Genomic DNA, 18818 nt, shown 5'->3' with positions numbered 1-18818 from the left:
GTTAAATTCGGTTTTAGGGTTATGTTATGTACTTTCTAACCATGTTAAATCACATTCTTCTCAAAACTCTGAATTTTGGTGTGTCTCATAGTAGTAAAACAGTGTGCATGACTGCCTAACATCTATCCCTCTCAGTCCGGTTGGAAATGTGATGTGATCACGAGGGGATCAGAAATCTGGGCATCCAGTCATGTGCTAATGCGGTATTTAAAGGCCAGATGTTTATTTGGCTGGTGTGTGGGCAATTAGTAGCCTACAAGAGGACACAAGTGCGCACTGAGTTGAAACAGAAAATGAACTTTGAAGTGATGTGGTTTCGAGTAAGGTACTGACTTCTGTTAGATGTGATTGAAGAAAGAGAATTGGGTGATGCACGGTTCCATTTAACTAACGTTCTTGGGTGCGTCTTTTTGCCTATTCATTGCCTATGTGGAAGTACGGATTGTTGGTGCTTTTCGGCGCGGTGTTTGTGGGCGCGCAGTTTCCGAGGGAATGTGTGACTCTGGAGGGACTTCGGAGTGGTCAGTGTTGTCCATCCCCGCTTGGGGTCGCGAATGACGCCTGCGGGTCCGCCACAAGACGTGGACAGTGTATTTCGATAGCGGCAGACGCAAGTCCACACGGCCCGCAGTACCCCCACGATGGACGGGATGACCGTGAACGTTGGCCCATCCGTTACTTCAACCGAACCTGCCAGTGCAACGGGAATTTCACCGGTTATGATTGTAGCCGTTGTATGCATGGCTTGGCCGGGTTAAACTGTGACCAACCCGTCGCTGTTGGTACGTTTTCTTTTTTTTATCCCACTTGAAAACAAATAACCAAATGTTGCAGTTTCCATTATAAAATGATTTGATGTTTTTACGCAATCGAAACTGCATAGGGTTAATCATCTCAATTATGTGTCTCATTTAAGTGGAGTGGTAAATCTCACACTTAAACCAACTTAATTGAAATCAACAGTCCACATATCTGTTGAATAAAATAAGTAAATGATAGCCTACCACAAACAACCTCTATACAAGGCTCCAATGCGCCTTACTTTACCAGGCTGGTCTTATAGACCAGACGTAACATAGTAAACTAAAATCCGGGATGCTCAAATTAGTAGGCTATGATATATGGCATGGTTGTATAAGACATGTTACTTAAGGCAAAAAACGGGGGGTGACTCGAATGTCTAAACCCAAAGATTGCGTGTTCAAACTCATCACGGACAACTTTAGCATTTTAGCTAATGATCAACTTTACAACTGCTTACTACTTTTTTGCTACTTTGCACCTACTTAGCATGTTAGCTAACCCTTCCCCTAACCCTAACCTTAACCCTTTAAGCTAACTCCTTATCCCTAACCTTAACCTTAACCCCTAACCAGGGTGGACAAATAACAGATGAGCATGCTTTGTAATGTTTTTAAAACAATAAATGTATTATTAGTAAGAAGTAATGTGGTATATTGCTCAATTCAATATTATTTTTGTGACCTGAGTCTTTTAACCAAAATAAATAATTTAGATACAATAGTAAAAAGTTAAACAGGTAAACAGTTCTACAACTGAACATCAAGAATCAACTAAGTGCCTGCCCTGACACAAAATGCTGAGTGATACGGGTTATTTATTATTATTAGTTCAGGGCTCTAATGCAGATTTTTTTTTACAAGGAGTACATAAATTGATATTTAGGAGCACAAAAATAAATGTAGGACCACATTTATTTGAGTGTTTTAATGATAAGAAATGACAAAACATGAATAAAAGGTTTTTGGAATGTTCCATGATCAATCAAGCACAATTTACTCCCAAATATTTGCCGTTACCCCCAAATATTTGAGTGGTAACGGCACTCCCTGTCTGTCAGAGATGATAATCTCGTGTCTGCTCTACCAGTAGACAGTTGCAGCAAACTCAAAACTAATATTGAAAAACAATCTAGCGTGTGAACAAAACAATGTAACTAGCCAAGAAACACGAGGTCAAGGTCACACTTTAGTAGCCTTTCAGGTCAATTCGACCAACTTCTACATTTGGGTTGATAAAAAAACAGTTCCCAAATGCTGTGTGTGATCACCCGCCAACGTGGCTGGTGAAATAAACATTCTTACCCGCCAATGCCAAAATCGACCCATATTTGGCGTGTGATGGGTGTTAATTTCCCCCCTGCCCCTAACCCTAACCCCTAGCTAATGTTAGCCACCTAGCTAATGTTAGCATTATCCACTTAACTAACATAGTCACAACAAATTGGAATTGGAAACATATTATATGTATAGGTTATCCAAAATGGCATAGCAGTGCGGTCGTGTATTATGTTGTGTCCTCGTGTAAATAGCCAGTTTTTTTGTATTTTTTCGTATATATATTTCTCTATCTCACTTTCCATCCTTAACTAAATATACTTTCCTGCAACCCGCCTCACCCAATGTGGAACGGATTCTATTATTTCTTCATACCTTTTATAAAGAACCCACGGCTGAAACTAGCCAGCTAGCCAGCTAACTAGCTACTTGCTATAAGCTATTGCTATTAGCCACCGTTAGCGGTCTTCACCACTGTCCGTGGCCTGCACTACCTACCAGCCAGCTCTAGCCTGGACAATTATCGGCCAGTCTGCACAGCGTGCTATCGACCCAGAGCATTTAAGATTTTCTGCCGGAATCACTGAATCACTGGACCTTAACACCGGATCATCACAACTAGCTAGCTGCAACCGAATGGATGTTGTTGTTGGCTAATCACCACTTGTCCCAAAGCTAGCACCAGTTAGCCTTGAGCTAGCCTCGAGCCAGGCCCATCTCCCGGCTATCCACCTCTCTGTCAACCGGATGGGACCTCCTAGTGTCAACAACTGGTCTGCCGACGTAATCGTCTGATGTGGTTTCAACAGGCTTCCCGTTGCGACGACCACGAAGATCCATCTGCTAGCACCGGCCCGCTAGCACGCACAATCAACAGCCGTGCCTCCTGCTCGCCTGTGCTGTAGCAGCCTACGAACTGCTCCTGGACTTACCTATTGCTGTTCACTGGACCTTATGATCACTCAGCTACACATCTGATGCGCGCTGGACTGTTCCTTTACACGGTACCCCATCCTGTTTATCTGTTTAGCCTCAACCCAAACTTTCGTCGCCATTACCAGTTGTTGTCTTAGCCCTCTCGACTAACACCTGTGATTGCGTTATGCCTCTCTCCCATGTCAATATGCCTAGCCTATTGCTGTTTGGGTTAGTTATTGAACTATTTCACTGTAAAGCCCCCAGTCCCGCTCAACCTGCCTCAGATAGATTCTTTGTCCCACCCCCCATATACGCGGAGACTGGCTCAATCGGTACCTCCAGTGATGCTATCTCTTTCATCGTTACCCAATGCTTAGGTGTACCTCCACTGTACTCATATCCTTCTATATCCTTGTCTGTACATAATGCCCTGAATCTATTCTACAACGCCCAGAAATCTGCCCCGTTTATTCTCTGTACCCAATGCACTAGAAGGCCAGTTCTTAAAGCCTTTAGCCGTACACTTATTTTATTCCTCCTCTGTTCCTCTAGTGATGTAGAGGTTAACCCAGACCCTGTAGCCCCCAGTATCAATCCTACTCCCCAGGCGCTATCATTTGTTGACTTCTGTAACTGTAAAAGCCTTGGTTTCTTGCATGTTAACATCAGAAGCCTCCTCCCCAAGTTTGAGTTATTCACTGCATTAGCACACTCTACCAACCCTGATGTTCTAGCAGTGTCTGAATCCTGGCTTAGGAAGGCCACCAAAAATTCTGAAATTTCCATCCCCAACTACAACATTTTCCGTCTAGATAGAACTGCCAAAGGGGCGGAGTTGCAATCTACTGTAGAGATGTAGCTGTATCATACTGTCCAGGTCTGTGCCCAAACAGTTTGAGCTTCTACTTCTAAAAATCCACCTTTCCAGAAATAAGTGTCTCACTGTTGCCGCTTGCTACAGACCCCCCTCAGCCCCCAGTTGTGCCCTGGACACCATATGTGAATTGCTTGCCCCCCATCTATCCTCAGAGTTCGTACTGCTTGGTGACCTAAACTGGGATATGCTTAACACCCCGGCCGACCCACAATCTCACACAAATTATCAAGGAACCTACCAGGTACAACCCTAAATCCGTAAACATGGGCACCCTCATAGATATCATCCTGACTAATTTACCCTCTAAATACACCTCCACTGTCTTCAACCAGGATCTCAGCGATCACTGCCTCATTGCCTGCGTCCGTAATAGGTCCGCGGTCAAACGACCACCCCTCATCACTGTCAAACGCTCCCTCAAACACTTAAGCGAGCAGGCCTTTCTAACTGACCTGGCCCGGGTATCCTGGATGGATATTGACCTCATTCCGTCAGTAGAGGATGCCTGGACGTTCTTCAAAAGTGCTTTCCTCTCCATCTTAAATAAGCATGTCCCATTCAAAAAATTCAGAACTAAGAACAGATATAGCCCCTGGTTCACCCCAGACTTGACTGCCCTTGACCAGCACAAAAACATCCTGTGGCGTACTGCATTAGCATCGAACAGCCCCCGCGATATGCAACTTTTCAGGGAAGTCAGGAACCAATATACACAAGCAGTTAGGAAAGCAAAGGCTAGCTTTTTCAAACAGAAATTTGCATCCTGTAGCACTAACTCCAAAAAGTTTTGGGACACTGTGAAGTCCATGGAGATTAAAAGCACCTCCTCCCAGCTACCCACTGCACTGAGGCTAGGAAACACTGTCACCACCGATAAATCTACGATAATCAAGAATTTCAACAAGCATTTTGCTACGGCTGGCCATGCTTTCCACCTGGCTACCCCTACCCCGTTCACCAGCTCTGCACCCTCCACTGCAACTTGCCCATGCCCCCCCCCCGCTTCTCCTTCACCCAAATTCAGATAGCTGATGTCCTGGATGAGCTGCAAAATCTGGACCCCTACAAATCAGCTGGGCTAGACAATCTGGACCCTTTCTTTCTAAAATTACCCGCCGAAATTGTCGCAACCCCTATTGGCCGCCATTCCTTCCAGTTCTCTGCTGCAAATGACTGGAACGAACTAAAAAAATCTCTGAAGCTGGAGACACTTATCTCCCTCATTAACTTTAAGCATCAGTTGTCAGAGCAGCTTACCGATCACTGTACCTGTACACAGCCCATCTTTAATTAGCCCACCCAACTACCTCATCCACATATTGTTATTTACAATGTTATTTATTTTGCTCATTTGCACCCCAGTATCTCTATTTGCACATCATCTTCCGCACATCTATCACTCCAGTGTTAATACTAAATTGTAATTATTTTGAACTATGGCCTATTTATTGCCTTACCTCCATAACTTACTACATTTGCACACACTGTATTTAGATTTTCTATTGTGTTGTTGACTGTACTTTTTTGTTTATTCCATATGTAACTCTGTGTTGTTGTTGTTTTTAATCGCACTGCTTTGCTATATCTTGGCCAGGTCGCAGTTGTAAATGAGAACTTGTTCTCAACTGGCTTACCTGGTTAAAATAAGAAAAGAAATAGCAAATTGATAACATATTCTACAAATTGAAATTTGTAACATATCATACGAATGTCACGGGTGTCAGTGTAATGCGGTGGATCGAAGCTAGTATTCCGGTGACGACGAACGCCGAAGCCTGCCCGAGCAAGGAGGAGGGGCAGCCTCGGCAGAATCCGTGACAGTACACCCCCCCCCCCCCCCCCCCCCCCCCCCGACGCGTGGCTCCAGCCGTGCGTCGACACCGGCCAGGAGGACGCGGCGGGGGGCGAGTCGGATGACTACGGTGGAAATCCCTCAACATGGAGGGACCCAGCACCGCTCCTCCGGACCGTAACCCTCCCACTCCACGAGATACTGCAGGCCTCCCACCCGACGCCTCGAATCTAAGATGGAACGGACCGAGTACGCCGGTGCCCCCTCGATGTCCAGTGGGGGCGGAGGAACCTCCCGTATCTCAGACTCCTGGAGTGGACCAGCTACCACCGGCCTGAGGAGAGACACGTGGAACGAGGGGTTAATACGATACTCAGGAGGAAGCTGTAACCTATAACATACCTCGTTCAATCTCCTCAGGACTTTAAATGGCCCACAAACCGCCGAAGGGGCAGGTTTCGGGTTGAGATCCAGACCCGGTCCCCCGGTGCATACATCGGAGCCTCACTGTGGTGGCGGTCGGCGCTCGTCTTCTGCCGCCCGATGGCCCACTGCAGGCGCACATGGGCAGCGTTCCAGGTCTCCTGTGAGCACCGAAACCAGTCATCCACCGCAGGTGCCTCGATCTGGCTCTGATGCCAAGGTGCCAGAACCGGCTGATAACCTAATACACACTGGAATGGAGTAAGGTTAGTGGAGGATTGGCGGAGTGAGTTTTGGGCCATCTCTGCCCAGGGGAGGAAAACCGACCACTCCCCCCGCCGGTCCTGGCAATACGACCTCAGAAACCTACCCACCTCCTGGTTGACTCTCTCCACCTGCCCGTTACTCTCGGGGTGAAACCCTGAGGTCAGGCTGACCGAGACTCCCAGACGTTCCATGAACGCCCTCCAAACCCTTGAGGTGAACTGGGAACCCCGATCAGACACTATATCCTCAGGTATCCCATAGTGCTGGAAGACGTGTGTAAATAGGGCCTCAGCAGTCTGTAGGGCCGTAGGGAGACCGGGCAGAGGAATGAGGCAGCAGGACGTTCTGGGAACCTGGCCTGTACGAAAGGGTGAAACAAAAACGGGTGAGAAACACTGACCACCTTGCCTGGCGAGGGTTTAATCTCTTCGCCGCCCGGATGTACTCCAGATTGCGGTGGTCAGTCAAAATGAGAAAAGGGTGGTTAGCCCCCTCAAGCCAATGTCTCCATGCTTTCAGGGCTTGGACTACAGCCAACAGCTCCTGGTCCCCCTCATCATAGTTGCGCTCCGCTGGACTGAGCTTCTTCGAAAAGAACGCACAGGGGCGGAGCTTGGGTGGTGTGCCCGAGCGCTGGGAAAGTTCAGCACCTATCCCAGCCTCCGACGCGTCCTCATCCGGATGATCCAGCACTGGAGCCGAGGTAAACAGGTTCTTCAGATGATTGAACGCCCTGTCCGCCTCAGCTGACCACCGCAGACGCACCGGTTCCCCCTTCAGCAATGAGGTAATGGGAGCCGCTACCTGACCAAAGCCCCGGATAAACCTCCGGTAGTAATTGGCAAACCCCCAAAATTGCTGCACCTCCTTCACTGTGGTTGGAGTCGGCCAATTACGCACGGCCGAAATGCGGTCACTCTCCATCCTCACACCAGACTCGGACATGTGGTACCCTAGGAAGGAGATGGACTCCTGAAAGAACAGGCATTTCTCCGCCTTGGCATACAGGTCATGCTTCAACAGTCGTCCAAGTACTTTACGCACCAGGGACACGTGCTCGGCCCGTGTAGCGGAGTATATGAGAATGTCATCAATATACACCACTACACCCTGTCTGTGCAGATCCCTGAAAATCTCATCGACAAAGGCTTGGAAGACTGATGGAGCATTCATCAACCCGTATGGCATGACGAGGTACTCATAGTGTCCTGAGGTGGTGCTGAATGCCGTCATCCACTCATCTCCCTCCCGAATACGCACCAGATTGTACGCGCTCCTGAGATCCAATTTTGTGAAGAAGCGCGCCCCGTGCAGTAATTCCGTCATACAAGCTATCAGAGGTAAGGGATAGCTGTACTTGACAGTGATCTGATTAAGCCCACGGTAATCAATGCACGGGCGTAACCCACCATCCTTCTTCTTCACGAAAAAGAAACTTGAGGAAACAGGTGAAGTGGAAGGCCGAATGTATCCCTGTCTCAGAGATTTGGAGACATATGTTTCCATAGCCGCCTTCTCCGCCTGTGACAGAGGATACATGTGACTCCGGGGAAGTGCAGCGCCTACCTGGAGATTTATCGCACAATCCCCCGGACGATGGGGTGGTAATTTAGTCGACCTCTTTTTACTGAAGGCGAGAGCCAAATCGGCATACTCGGAAGGAATGTGCACTGTGGAGACCTGGTTTGGACTCTCCACCGTAGTAGCCCCCAAGGAAACCCCTACACACCTCCCTGAGCATTGACTGGACCATCCCTTGAGAGCCCTCTGTTGCCAGGAAATAGTGGGGTCATGAGTGGTTAACCAGGGAAGTCCCAAAACCACAGGATACGCAGGAGAATCAATAAGATAGAGACTAATCCTTTCCTCATGACCCCCCTGTGTCCTCATTTAAGAGTGGTGCGGTAACCTCCCTGAATAGGCCTGACCCTAGCGGGCGACTATCTAATGCGTGGACAGGGAAGGGCACATCAACACGAACAGTAGGAATTCCTAAACTATGTGAATATTGACGATCAATAAAATTCCCAGCTGCGCCTGAATCTACTAGCGCCTTATGCTGGGAATGAGGAGAAAACTCTGGAAAAACAACCTCTATACACAACTGACCAACAGGGAGCTCTGGGTGAGTCGGGTGCTTACTCACCTGAGATGGTCGACCAGTGCTCTGCTTACTGCCTCGACTCCCTGGGGACCCTCCCCAGCACCGACCCACAGTTTTTAATTTTTTTATTTCACCTTTATTTAACCAGGTAAGCCAGTTGAGAACAAGTTCTTATTTACAACTGCGACCTGGCCAAGATAAAACAAAGCAGTGCGATAACAACAACACAGAGTTACATATGGGGTAAAACAAAACATAAAGTCAAAAATACAAGAGAAAATATATACAGTGTGTGCAAATGTAGCAAGTTATGGAGGTAAGGCAATACATAGGCTATAGGGCAAAATAATTACAATTAGTAGTAACACTGGAATGATAGATGTGCAAGAGATGATGTGCAAACAGAGATACTGGGGTGCAAATGAGCAAAATAAATAACAATATGGGGATGAGGTAGTTGGGTGGGCTAATTTCAGATGGGCTGTGTACAGGTGCAGTGATCAGTAAGGTGCTCTGACAACTGATGCTTAAAGTTAGTGAGGGAGATAAGAGTCTCCAGCTTCAGAGATTTTTGCAATTCGTTCCAGTCATTGGCAGCAGAGAACTGGAAGGAATGGCGGCCAAAGGAGGTGTTGGCTTTGGGGATGACCAGTGAGATATACCTGCTGGAGCGCATACTACGGGTGGGTGTTGCTATGGTGACCAATGAGCTAAGATAAGGCGGGGATTTGCCTAGCAGTGATTTATAGATGGCCTGGAGCCAGTGGGTTTGGCGACAAATATGTAGTGAGGACCAGCCAACCCAGTGGTGGGTAGTACAGTGGGGAAAAAAAGTATTTAGTCAGCCACCAATTGTGCAAGTTCTCCCACTTAAAAAGATGAGAGAGGCCTGTAATTTTCATCATAGGTACACGTCAACTATGACAGACAAAATGAGGAAAGAAAATCCAGAAAATCACATTGTATGATTTTTAATGAATTTATTTGCAAATTATGGTGGAAAATAAGTATTTGGTGAATAACAAAAGTTTCTCAATACTTTGTTATATACCCTTTGTTGGCAATGACACAGGTCAAACGTTTTCTGTAAGTCTTCACAAGATTTTCACACACTGTTGCTGGTATTTTGGCCCATTCCTCCATGCAGATCTCCTCTAGAGCAGTGATGTTTTGGGGCTGTCGCTGGCCAACACGGACTTTCAACTCCCTCCAAATATTTTCTATGGGGTTGAGATCTGGAGACTGGCTAGGCCATTCCAGGACCTTGAAATGCTTCTTCCTTCGTTGCCCGGGCGGTGTGTTTGGGATCATTGTCATACTGAAAGGCCCAGCCACGTTTCATCTTCAATGCCCTTGCTGATGGAAGGAGGTTTTCACTCATAATCTCACGATACATGGCCCCATTCATTCTTTCCTTTACACGAATCAGTCGTCCTGGTCCCTTTGCAGAAAAACAGCCACAAAGCATGATGTTTCCACCCCCATGCTTCACAGTAGGTATGGTGTTCTTTGGATGCAACTCAGCATTCTTTGTCCTCCAAACACGACGAGTTGAGTTTTTACCAAAAAGTTATATTTTGGTTTCATCTGACCATATGACATTCTCCCAATCCTTTCTGGATCATCCAAATGCACTCTAGCAAACTTCAGACGGGCCTGGACATGTACTGGCTTAAGCAGGGGGACACGTCTGGCATTGCAGGATTTAAGTCCCTGGCGGCGTAGTGTGTTACTGATGGTAGGCTTTGTTACTTATGTCCCAGCTCTCTGCAGGTCATTCACTAGGTCCCCCCGTGTGGTTCTGGGATTTTTGCTCACCGGTCTTGTGATTATTTTGACCCCACGGGGTGAGATCTTTCGTGGAGCCCCAGATCGAGGGAGATTATCAGTGATCTTGTATGCCTTCCATTTCCTAATAATTGCTCCCACAGTTGATTTCTTCAAACCAAGCTGCTTACTTATTGCAGATTCAGTCTTCCCAGCCTGGTGCAAGTCTACAATATTGTTTCTGGTTTCCTTTGACAGCTCTTTGGTCTTGGCCATAGTGGAGTTTGGAGTGTGACTGTTTGAGCTTGTGGGCAAGTGTATTTTATACTGATAACAAGTTCAAACAGGTGCCATTAATACAGGTAACGAGTGGAGGACAGAGGAGCCTCTTAAAGAAGAAGTTACAGGTCTGTGAGAGACAGAAATCTTGCTTGTTTGTAGGTGACCAAATACTTATTTTCCACCATAATTTGCAAATAAATTCATTAAAAATCCTACAATGTGATTTTCTGGAATTTTTTTCCTCAATTTGTCTGTCATAGTTGACGTGTACCTATGATGAAAATTGCAGGCCTCTCTCATCTTTTTAAGTGGGAGAACTTGCACAATTGGTGGCTGACTAAATACTTTTTTTCCCCACTGTATATGGGGCTTTGGTGACAAAACGGATGGCACTGTGATAGACTACATCCAATTTGCTGAGTAGAGTGTTGGAGGCTATTTTGTAAATGACATAGCCGAAGTCAAGGATCGGTAGGATAGTCCGTTTTACGAGGGCATGTTTGGCAGCATGAGTGAAGGAGGCTTTGTTGCGAAATAGGAAGCCGATTCTAGATTTAACTTTGGATTGGAGATTCTTAATGTGAGTCGGGAAGGAGAGTTTACAGTTTAACCTGACACCTAGGTATTTGTAGTTGTCCACATACTCTAAGACAGACCCGTCGAGAGTAGTGATTCTAGTCGTGTGGGCAGGTGCCAGCAGCGTTCGATTGAAGAGCATGCATTTAGTTTTACTAGTGTTTAAGAGCAGTTGGAGGCTATTGAAGGAGTGTTGTATGGCATTGAAGCTCGTCTGGAGGTTTGTTAACACAGTGTCCAATGAAGGGCCAGATGTATACAAAATGGTGTCGTCTGCATAGAGGTGGATCTGAGAGTCACCAGCAGCAAGAGCGACATTATTGATATACACGGAGAAGAGTCGGCCCAAGAATTGAACCCTGTGGCACCCCCATAGAGACTGCCATAGGTCCAGACAACAGGCCCTCCGATTTGACACATTGAACTCTATTTGAGAAGTAGTTGGTGAACCAGGCAAGGCAGTCATTTGAGAAACCAAGGCTATTTAGTCTGCCAATAAGAATGCGGTGGTTGACAGAGTCGAAAGCCTTGGCCAGGTCGATGAAGACGGCTGCACAGTACTGTCTATTATCGATCGCGGTTATAATATCGTTTAGGACCTTGAGCGTGGCTGAGGTGCACCCATGACCAGCTCGGAAACCGGATTGCATAGCGGAGAAGGTACGGTGGGATTCGAAATGGTCGGTGATCTGTTTGTTAACTTGGCTTTCAAAAACGTTCGAAAGGCAGGGCAGGATGGATATAGGTCTGTAACAGTTTGGATCTAGAGTGTCACCCCCTTTGAAGAGGGGGATGACCGTGGCAGCTTTCCAATCTCTGGGGATCTCAGACGTTACGAAAGAGAGGTTGAACAGGCTAGTAATAGGGGTTGCGACAATTTTGGCGGCTAGTTTTGGAAAGAAAGGGTCCAGATTGTCTAGCCCAGCTGATTTGTAGGGGTCCAGATTTTACAGCTCTTTCAGAACATCAGCTGTCTGAATTTGTGTGAAGGATAAGTGGGGGGGGCATGGGCAAGTTGCAGCGGAGGGTGCAGAGCTGGTGGCCCGGGTAGTGGTAGCCAGGTGGAAAGCATGGCCAGCCGTAGCAAAATGCTTGTTGAAATTCTCGATTATTGTAGATTTATCGGTGATGATAGTGTTTCCTAGCCTTAGTGCAGTGGGCAGCTGGGAGGAAGTGCTCTTATTCTCCATGGCTTTACAGTGTCCCACAGGATGTTTTTGTGCTGGTCAAGGGCAGTCAAGTCTGAGGAGAACCAGGGGCTATATCTGTTCTTAGTTCTGTCTTTTTTGAATGGGGCATGTTTATTTAAGATTGAGAGGAAATTACTTTTAAAGAAAACCAGGCATCCTCTACTGACGGAATGAGATCTATATCCATCCAGGATACCTGGGCCAGGTCAATTAGGAAGGCCTGCTCGCTAAAGTGTTTTAGGGTGAGTTTGACAGTGATGAGGGGTGGTCGTATGACTGCGGACCCGTTACGGACGCAGGCAATAAGGCAGTGATCGCTGAGATCCTGGTTGAAGACAGCGGAGGTGTATTTAGAGGGTAAGTTATTGATATCTATGAGGGTACCCATGTTTACGGATTTAGGGTTGTACCTGGTAGGTTCGTTGATAATTTGTGTGAGATTGATGTTATCTAGTTTGGATTGTAGTATGGCCGGGGTGTTAAGCATATCCCAATTTAGGTCACCAAGCAGTACGAACTCTGAGGATAAATGGGGGGCAATCAATTCACATATGGGGTCCAGGGCACAGCTGGGGGATGAGGGGGGTCTGTAGCAAGCGGCAACAGTGAGAGACTTATTTCTGGAAAGGTGGATTTTTAGAAGTAGAAGCTCAAACTGTTTGGGCACAGACCTGGACAGTATGATAGAGCTCTGCAGGCTATCTCTACAGTAGATTGCAACTCCGCCCCTTTGGCAGTTCTATCTAGATGAAAAATGTTGTAGTTGGGGATGGACATTTCAGAATTGTTGGTGGCCTTCCTAAGCCAGGATTCAGACACTGCTAGAACATCAGGGTTGGCTAACGCAGTGAATAACTCAAACTTAGGAAGGAGGCTTCTGATATTAACGTGCAGAAAACCAAGGCTTTTACGGTTACAGAAGTCAACAAATGATAGCTCCTGGGGAGTAGGAGTGATACTGGGGGCTGCAGGGCCTGTGTTAGCCTCTACATCACCAGAGGAACAGAGGAGGACTAGAATAAGGATACGGCTAAAGGCTTTAAGAACTGGTTTTCTAGTGCGTTGGGTACAGAAAATAAAGGGGGCAGATTTCCGGGTGTTGTAGAAAAATTCAGGGCATTATGTACAGACAAGGATATGGAAGGATATGAGTACAGTGGAGGTAAACCTAAGCGTTTGGTAACAATGAAAGAGATAGCATCACTGGAGGCACCGATTGAGCCGTTCTCGGCGTGTATTGGGGGTGGAACAAAGGAACTATTTGAGGCAGTTTGAGAGGGACTTGGGGTTCTACAGTGAAATTGTATAATAAGAACTAACTGGAACAGCAATAGGCAAGGCATATTGACATGGGAGAGAGGCATAAAGCAATCACAGGTGTTATTAGAGAGAGCTAAGACAACAACTGGTAATGGCGATAAAGTTTGGGCTGAGGCTAAACAGAATAAACAGGACAGGGTACTGTGTAAAGGAACAGTCCAGCAGGCATCAGCTGTGCAGCTGAGTGATCATAAGGTCCAGTGAACAGCAATATGTGAGTCCGAGAGCAGTTCAAATTGGTGCTTCAGCACAGTGAGCAGGAAGCACGGTTGTAGTTTGCGTGTGCTAGCGGGCTGGGGCTAGCAGATGGATCTTCATGGTCGTCGCAACGGGAAGCCTGTTGAAACCACAGACGATTACGTCAGCAGACCAGTCGTGATGGATCGGCAGGGCTCCGTGTCGACTCTAGGAGGTCCCGTCTGGTTGACAGAGAGGTAGATAGCCGGGAGATGTGCCTGACTCAAGGCTAGCTCAAGGCTGATTAGCCAACAACAACGTTCATTTGGTTGCAGCTAGCTAGTTGCGATTCTCTAGTGTTAATGGTCCAGTGATTCAGTGATTCCGGCAGAAAATCGGATAGGTTCTGGGTCGATAACTCGCTGTGCAGACAGTGCAGACTGGCCGATAATAGTCCAGGCTAGAGCTGGCTGGTAGGTAGTGCAGGCCACGAACAATGGAGAAAAGCCGCTAACGGTGGCTAATAGCAAGTAGTTAGTTAGCTGGTTCGCTGGCTACTCCCGTCCGGTAGACAGAGAGGTAGATAGCCGGGGCTAGCTCAAGGCTCAAGGCTAACTGGTGCTACGGGGGCAGTGGTGATTAGCCTACAGCAACATCCATTCGACATCCATTCGGTTGCGGCTAGCTAGATCCGGTGTTATGGTCCAGTGATTCATAAGAAAATCTTATGTTCTGGGTGAAAACCGCTAACGGCGGCTAATAGGAAGTAGCTAGTTAGCTAGTTAGCTGGCTAGCTAGTTTCAACTGGAGATTCTAGATAAAGGTGAGTAAATAATAGAATCCGTTCCGCATTGAGTGAGGCGGATTGCAGGAAAGTATATTTAGTAGAAGGATGAAAAGTGTGATAGGGAAATATATACGTAAAATAAAAATACAAATACAAAAAACAGGCTATTTACATGGACACACAAGAGAACACGACCACACTGCTACGCTATCTTGGCAGTGTGTCCTCTGCGGCCACAGTTGGTGCAGGGGACGGCCCCTCTTCTGGTCTCCCTAAGCGCAGCAACTCTGAGCTCCATGGGGGTAGAGTCGGAGGTGCTGGGGGATGCAATGAATGGGCCCTGATCAGAACGTCCGCGGGTCTCCAACAGGTTATCCAGCCTGATAGACATCTCCACCAGTTGGTCCAGGTTGAGATTCGTATCCCTGCAGGCCAGTTCCCGCCGAACGTCCTCCCTTAGGCTGCAACGATAGTGGTCGATCAGGGCCCTCTCATTCCATCCTGCGCTGGCTGCCAATGTCCTGACATCCAGCGCAAAATCCTGGGCGCTCCTCCTCTCCTGTCTTAGGTGGAACAGACGGTCGCCCGCCGCTCTCCCCTCCGGTGGATGATCGAATACCACCCGGAAGCGGTGGGTGAAATCCTCGTAGCGGACCGATGTAGCGTCAATTCCTCCCCACTCGGCGTTGGCCCACTCGAGCGCCTTCCTCGACAGACAGGAGATGAGGTCGGACACGCTCTCGTATCCCGAGGGCGCCGGGTGAATGGTTGCCAGGTAGAGCTCTACCTGGAGAAGGAAACCCTGACACCCGGCTGGTGTACCGTCATATGCCCTCGGGAGCGAGAGCCGAATCCCACTGGGCCCAGGTGGCGAAGGGGTGGACTGTGGTATGGGTGGTAGAGTGGTTGGAGGAGGTGTAGGAAGGCCACCTCTCTCCCAACTGTCCATAGTATTCATCACCCTCTCCATGGCGGTGCTGAGAGCCTGGATTATACTCTCCTGTCGTTGAAATCGTTCCTCCATCGATTCGGACTGACTGGCTGTACCTGCTGACTCCATAAATGGTGCGTGGTTCTGTCACGGGTGTCAGTATAATGCGGTGGATCGAAGTCAGGCGCAGGACACAGAACTCTAAGAAACGTACTTTACTGAAATAAGTAAAGATAACAATACAGAATACCTCCACACAGGGAGGAACTAACCCGCTCACCAACGACACACGAAACGAAAAACAACCACGCACAAAACACATTGGGAGCCACTGGGTTAAATAGGGAAGGCGTGGTTACAATAATGGGCAACAGGTGTGTGACAATAGACAACAGGTGCAACATAGAAACATAGAACATAGATCGGCAGCAGCTAGTATTCCGGTGACGACGAACGCCGCAGCCTGCCCGAGCAAGGAGGAGGGGCAGCCTCGGCAGAATCCGTGACAACAAATTGTAATTCATAACATATTAATTGTAATTCGTAACATATCAAATGATGATGGAAATCCACAAATGAATACCATACCAAACGTAACATATCACACTAATTTGAGCATCCCAGATTTTCGTTTACTATGTTATGTCTACCCCTAAGTCAACTTTGATTTAATGCACTGCCACTCAACTGTTTAAAAGACACATTTCTGCACAGACTATGGAATGCATACAACACAAAAATGTTTTGCAAGGACACGAATGTCCTTACATATAGTGATATAATGACCTTTTTGCCTCATATTCAGGCAATGGTGTATGCGTAGAGATGAACGGTGACTAGGCTACCTGCCCTATAATTTCTTAATTTCTTTCCACAAAAAAATCTGCTCATTAACGCATTAATGATTAAGATAATCACATTTTATTTTTCTCTTTAATCCTTCAGTCCGGAGAAACGTGATGCAGCTAAGTGCGGATCAGAAGCGAGCTTTCGTGACCGCACTGGACCAGGCCAAGCGCACCGTGCATCCAGACATTGTGATAGCTACGCGGCGGTACCAGGATGTCTTCGGACCCGATGGAAACACCCCGCAGTTTGAGAACATCACCATCTACAATTACTTTGTGTGGACCCACTACTATTCGGTCAGCAAGACCTTCATTGGGGCCGGCCAGCCGAGCTTTGGCGGAGTCGACTTCTCTCACCAAGGTCCCGGGTTTGTGACCTGGCACAGGTTTCACCTGCTCCAACTTGAGCGCGACATGCAGGTGAGATGGGGTACCAACAATCACATGTATGTCACTGCATGTAATATGAAGTGAAATAGTCAATAATAATGCAAATAACTACTTTTATAGTGTGCCTACTATTCAATTGGATATCACAATATAATAGGCAATCATCTAATGGTATTATGGATTTTCACCTCCAGCAAAATCAATTTTAATCTGTAGGCTGGGCCTATTTATTACCCATCAATAGTTATTTCACTTTACATTTTTAGTCATTTAGCAGACGCTCTTATCCAGAGCGACTTACAGTTAGTGAGTGCATACATTATTTTATTTTTTAAATATTTTTTTTCCATACTGGCCCCCCGTGGGAATCGAACCCACAACCCTGGCGTTGCAAACGCCATGCTCTACCAACTGAGCTACATCCCTGCCGGCCATTCTCTCCCCTACCCTGGACGACGCTGGGCCAATTGTGCACCGCCCCATGGGTCTCCCGGTCGCGGCCGTCTACGACAGAGCCTGGATTCGAACCAGGATCTCTAGTGGCACAGCTAGCACTGCGATGCAGTGCCTTAGACCACTGCGCCACTCGGTGCCCACTTTACCTATTGTTTGCTTGAATTAGTGCCGCATTAAGGGTGAGGATATCTTTCCAGATGAAGCAATTTTGTGCCATAATCAAGCAAGCTTTGCAAAAAATGTGCTTAAGCGTTTACTAGTCTGATCCTAGATTTCCCCTCTAATAGGACACAAAAGAGCATCTGTTGTCCAAGTTATCCCTTGAATTATGCATTACACATTGGCATTACTGACAGAGACTGTTTATTGTTTTCAGATATATTTATCTTGGCTGTCAGTATGGGGGCTATATTAGGCCTCAGCAATAAAGACAAATCATTGTTTCATACAATTGAAAAAATTGAATCAGTTGCAGCTAAATATTGAGATTGTGATACAGCTGTATGTTGTTGCATTAGTTGGCTTAAAATAATGCAGGCACTATATACTTCTCCAAGACCATTTGTAACTATTTTATTTTCAGTTCATTATTGTGGCTTCTAATTGCACAAACTAATTATTATAATTGTGTGCCCTTTATGTAATTAATTCTAACCCTACTCTCAATTTAGGATATGCTGCAAGACCCTTCCTTTGCCCTGCCCTACTGGAACTTTGCCATTGGTGGAAGCACCTGTGACATCTGCACAGATGACCTATTGGGAGTGAGGAGCAACCTCGATATGAATTCCATCAGCACCAACTCTATCTTCTCCAACTGGAGGGTGATCTGTGAGAGTGTGGAGGACTATGATACACTGGGAACCATCTGCAACAGTAAGCCTTCAGTAGTGCGCTCATATCCTTCCAAGTTTGAAAGAAAACACCATATATGGTGGGTAGAAGTTGCCTGTAGGCACAGATCTAGGATCAACTCACCCTCCCCAAATGTTAAAATGGGTAGAATTCATTGAGATTATAGAAACATACTCAGCAAGGTTGACAAATGACTAGAACATCAAGGGACATATGTACTGAAATTGGTCTTACTTAGCAACATTTGAAATTGTGTTTTTTTACATTGGATACAAGTAGAGACTCAGAGCTACAAAATGGTCTATCATACACTACAGTTGAGGAACAATGGGAAAGTAATTTTGCTTTGAAAGGTGATAAATTTGTAAACTCACTTTTGAAAAAATGGCCTTTGAATCTTTTGGTACTGTTACTGGAGAGCCCTTCTTTGTCTACACCCATTCAGCATCGTTCATACCCTCTTACATTTAGCCACACCCATCTCTTTAAGGGATGATCTGAGCGTTCTGTAGTAACAACAGAAGGCAAGCACCCAAGCTAACTTGCTAGCTACTTCCAGAACAGCTCACTGAACATTACTCGCCCTAGCAGAGCTGGTTAGGCTGTTATGTTATCCAGAGCATTGGTGACTGCAACTGTGCTGTCAGATTGTCCGTTCGTAAATTCAAAACATGTCGCTCTCGGTTCAGAGCGCACACCGGACGCTCTTGCGCATGAGTAGGGTTGATCCGAATGTTCTGACCTCACAATGGCAGTAATGAGACATAATGAGAGAACACC

General features: G+C 46.7%; 1 protein-coding gene across 1 annotated transcript in view; it reads left to right on the top strand.

The window, feature by feature from the left end:
* Window positions 1-427: 427 nt before the first annotated feature.
* The window catches only part of LOC311112888 (5,6-dihydroxyindole-2-carboxylic acid oxidase-like), a gene marked incomplete at both ends in the record, with an annotated part of 31682 nt that continues 13291 nt past the window's right edge, over window positions 428-18818 (top strand). The window contains 3 exons of the mRNA XM_084156028.1: window positions 428-782; window positions 16435-16757; window positions 17855-18059. Coding sequence (XP_084012154.1) covers window positions 428-782; window positions 16435-16757; window positions 17855-18059 — 883 coding nt within the window. The remainder of the gene's footprint in view (window positions 783-16434; window positions 16758-17854; window positions 18060-18818) is intronic.

Source organism: Coregonus lavaretus (assembly GCF_964263955.1).
Source record: "Coregonus lavaretus genome assembly, chromosome: 39".
In the NCBI taxonomy this organism is placed as follows: Eukaryota; Metazoa; Chordata; class Actinopteri; order Salmoniformes; family Salmonidae; genus Coregonus; species Coregonus lavaretus.
The sequence above is the reverse complement of the archived record's forward strand: the minus strand, read 5'-3'. Positions and strand labels throughout refer to the sequence as shown.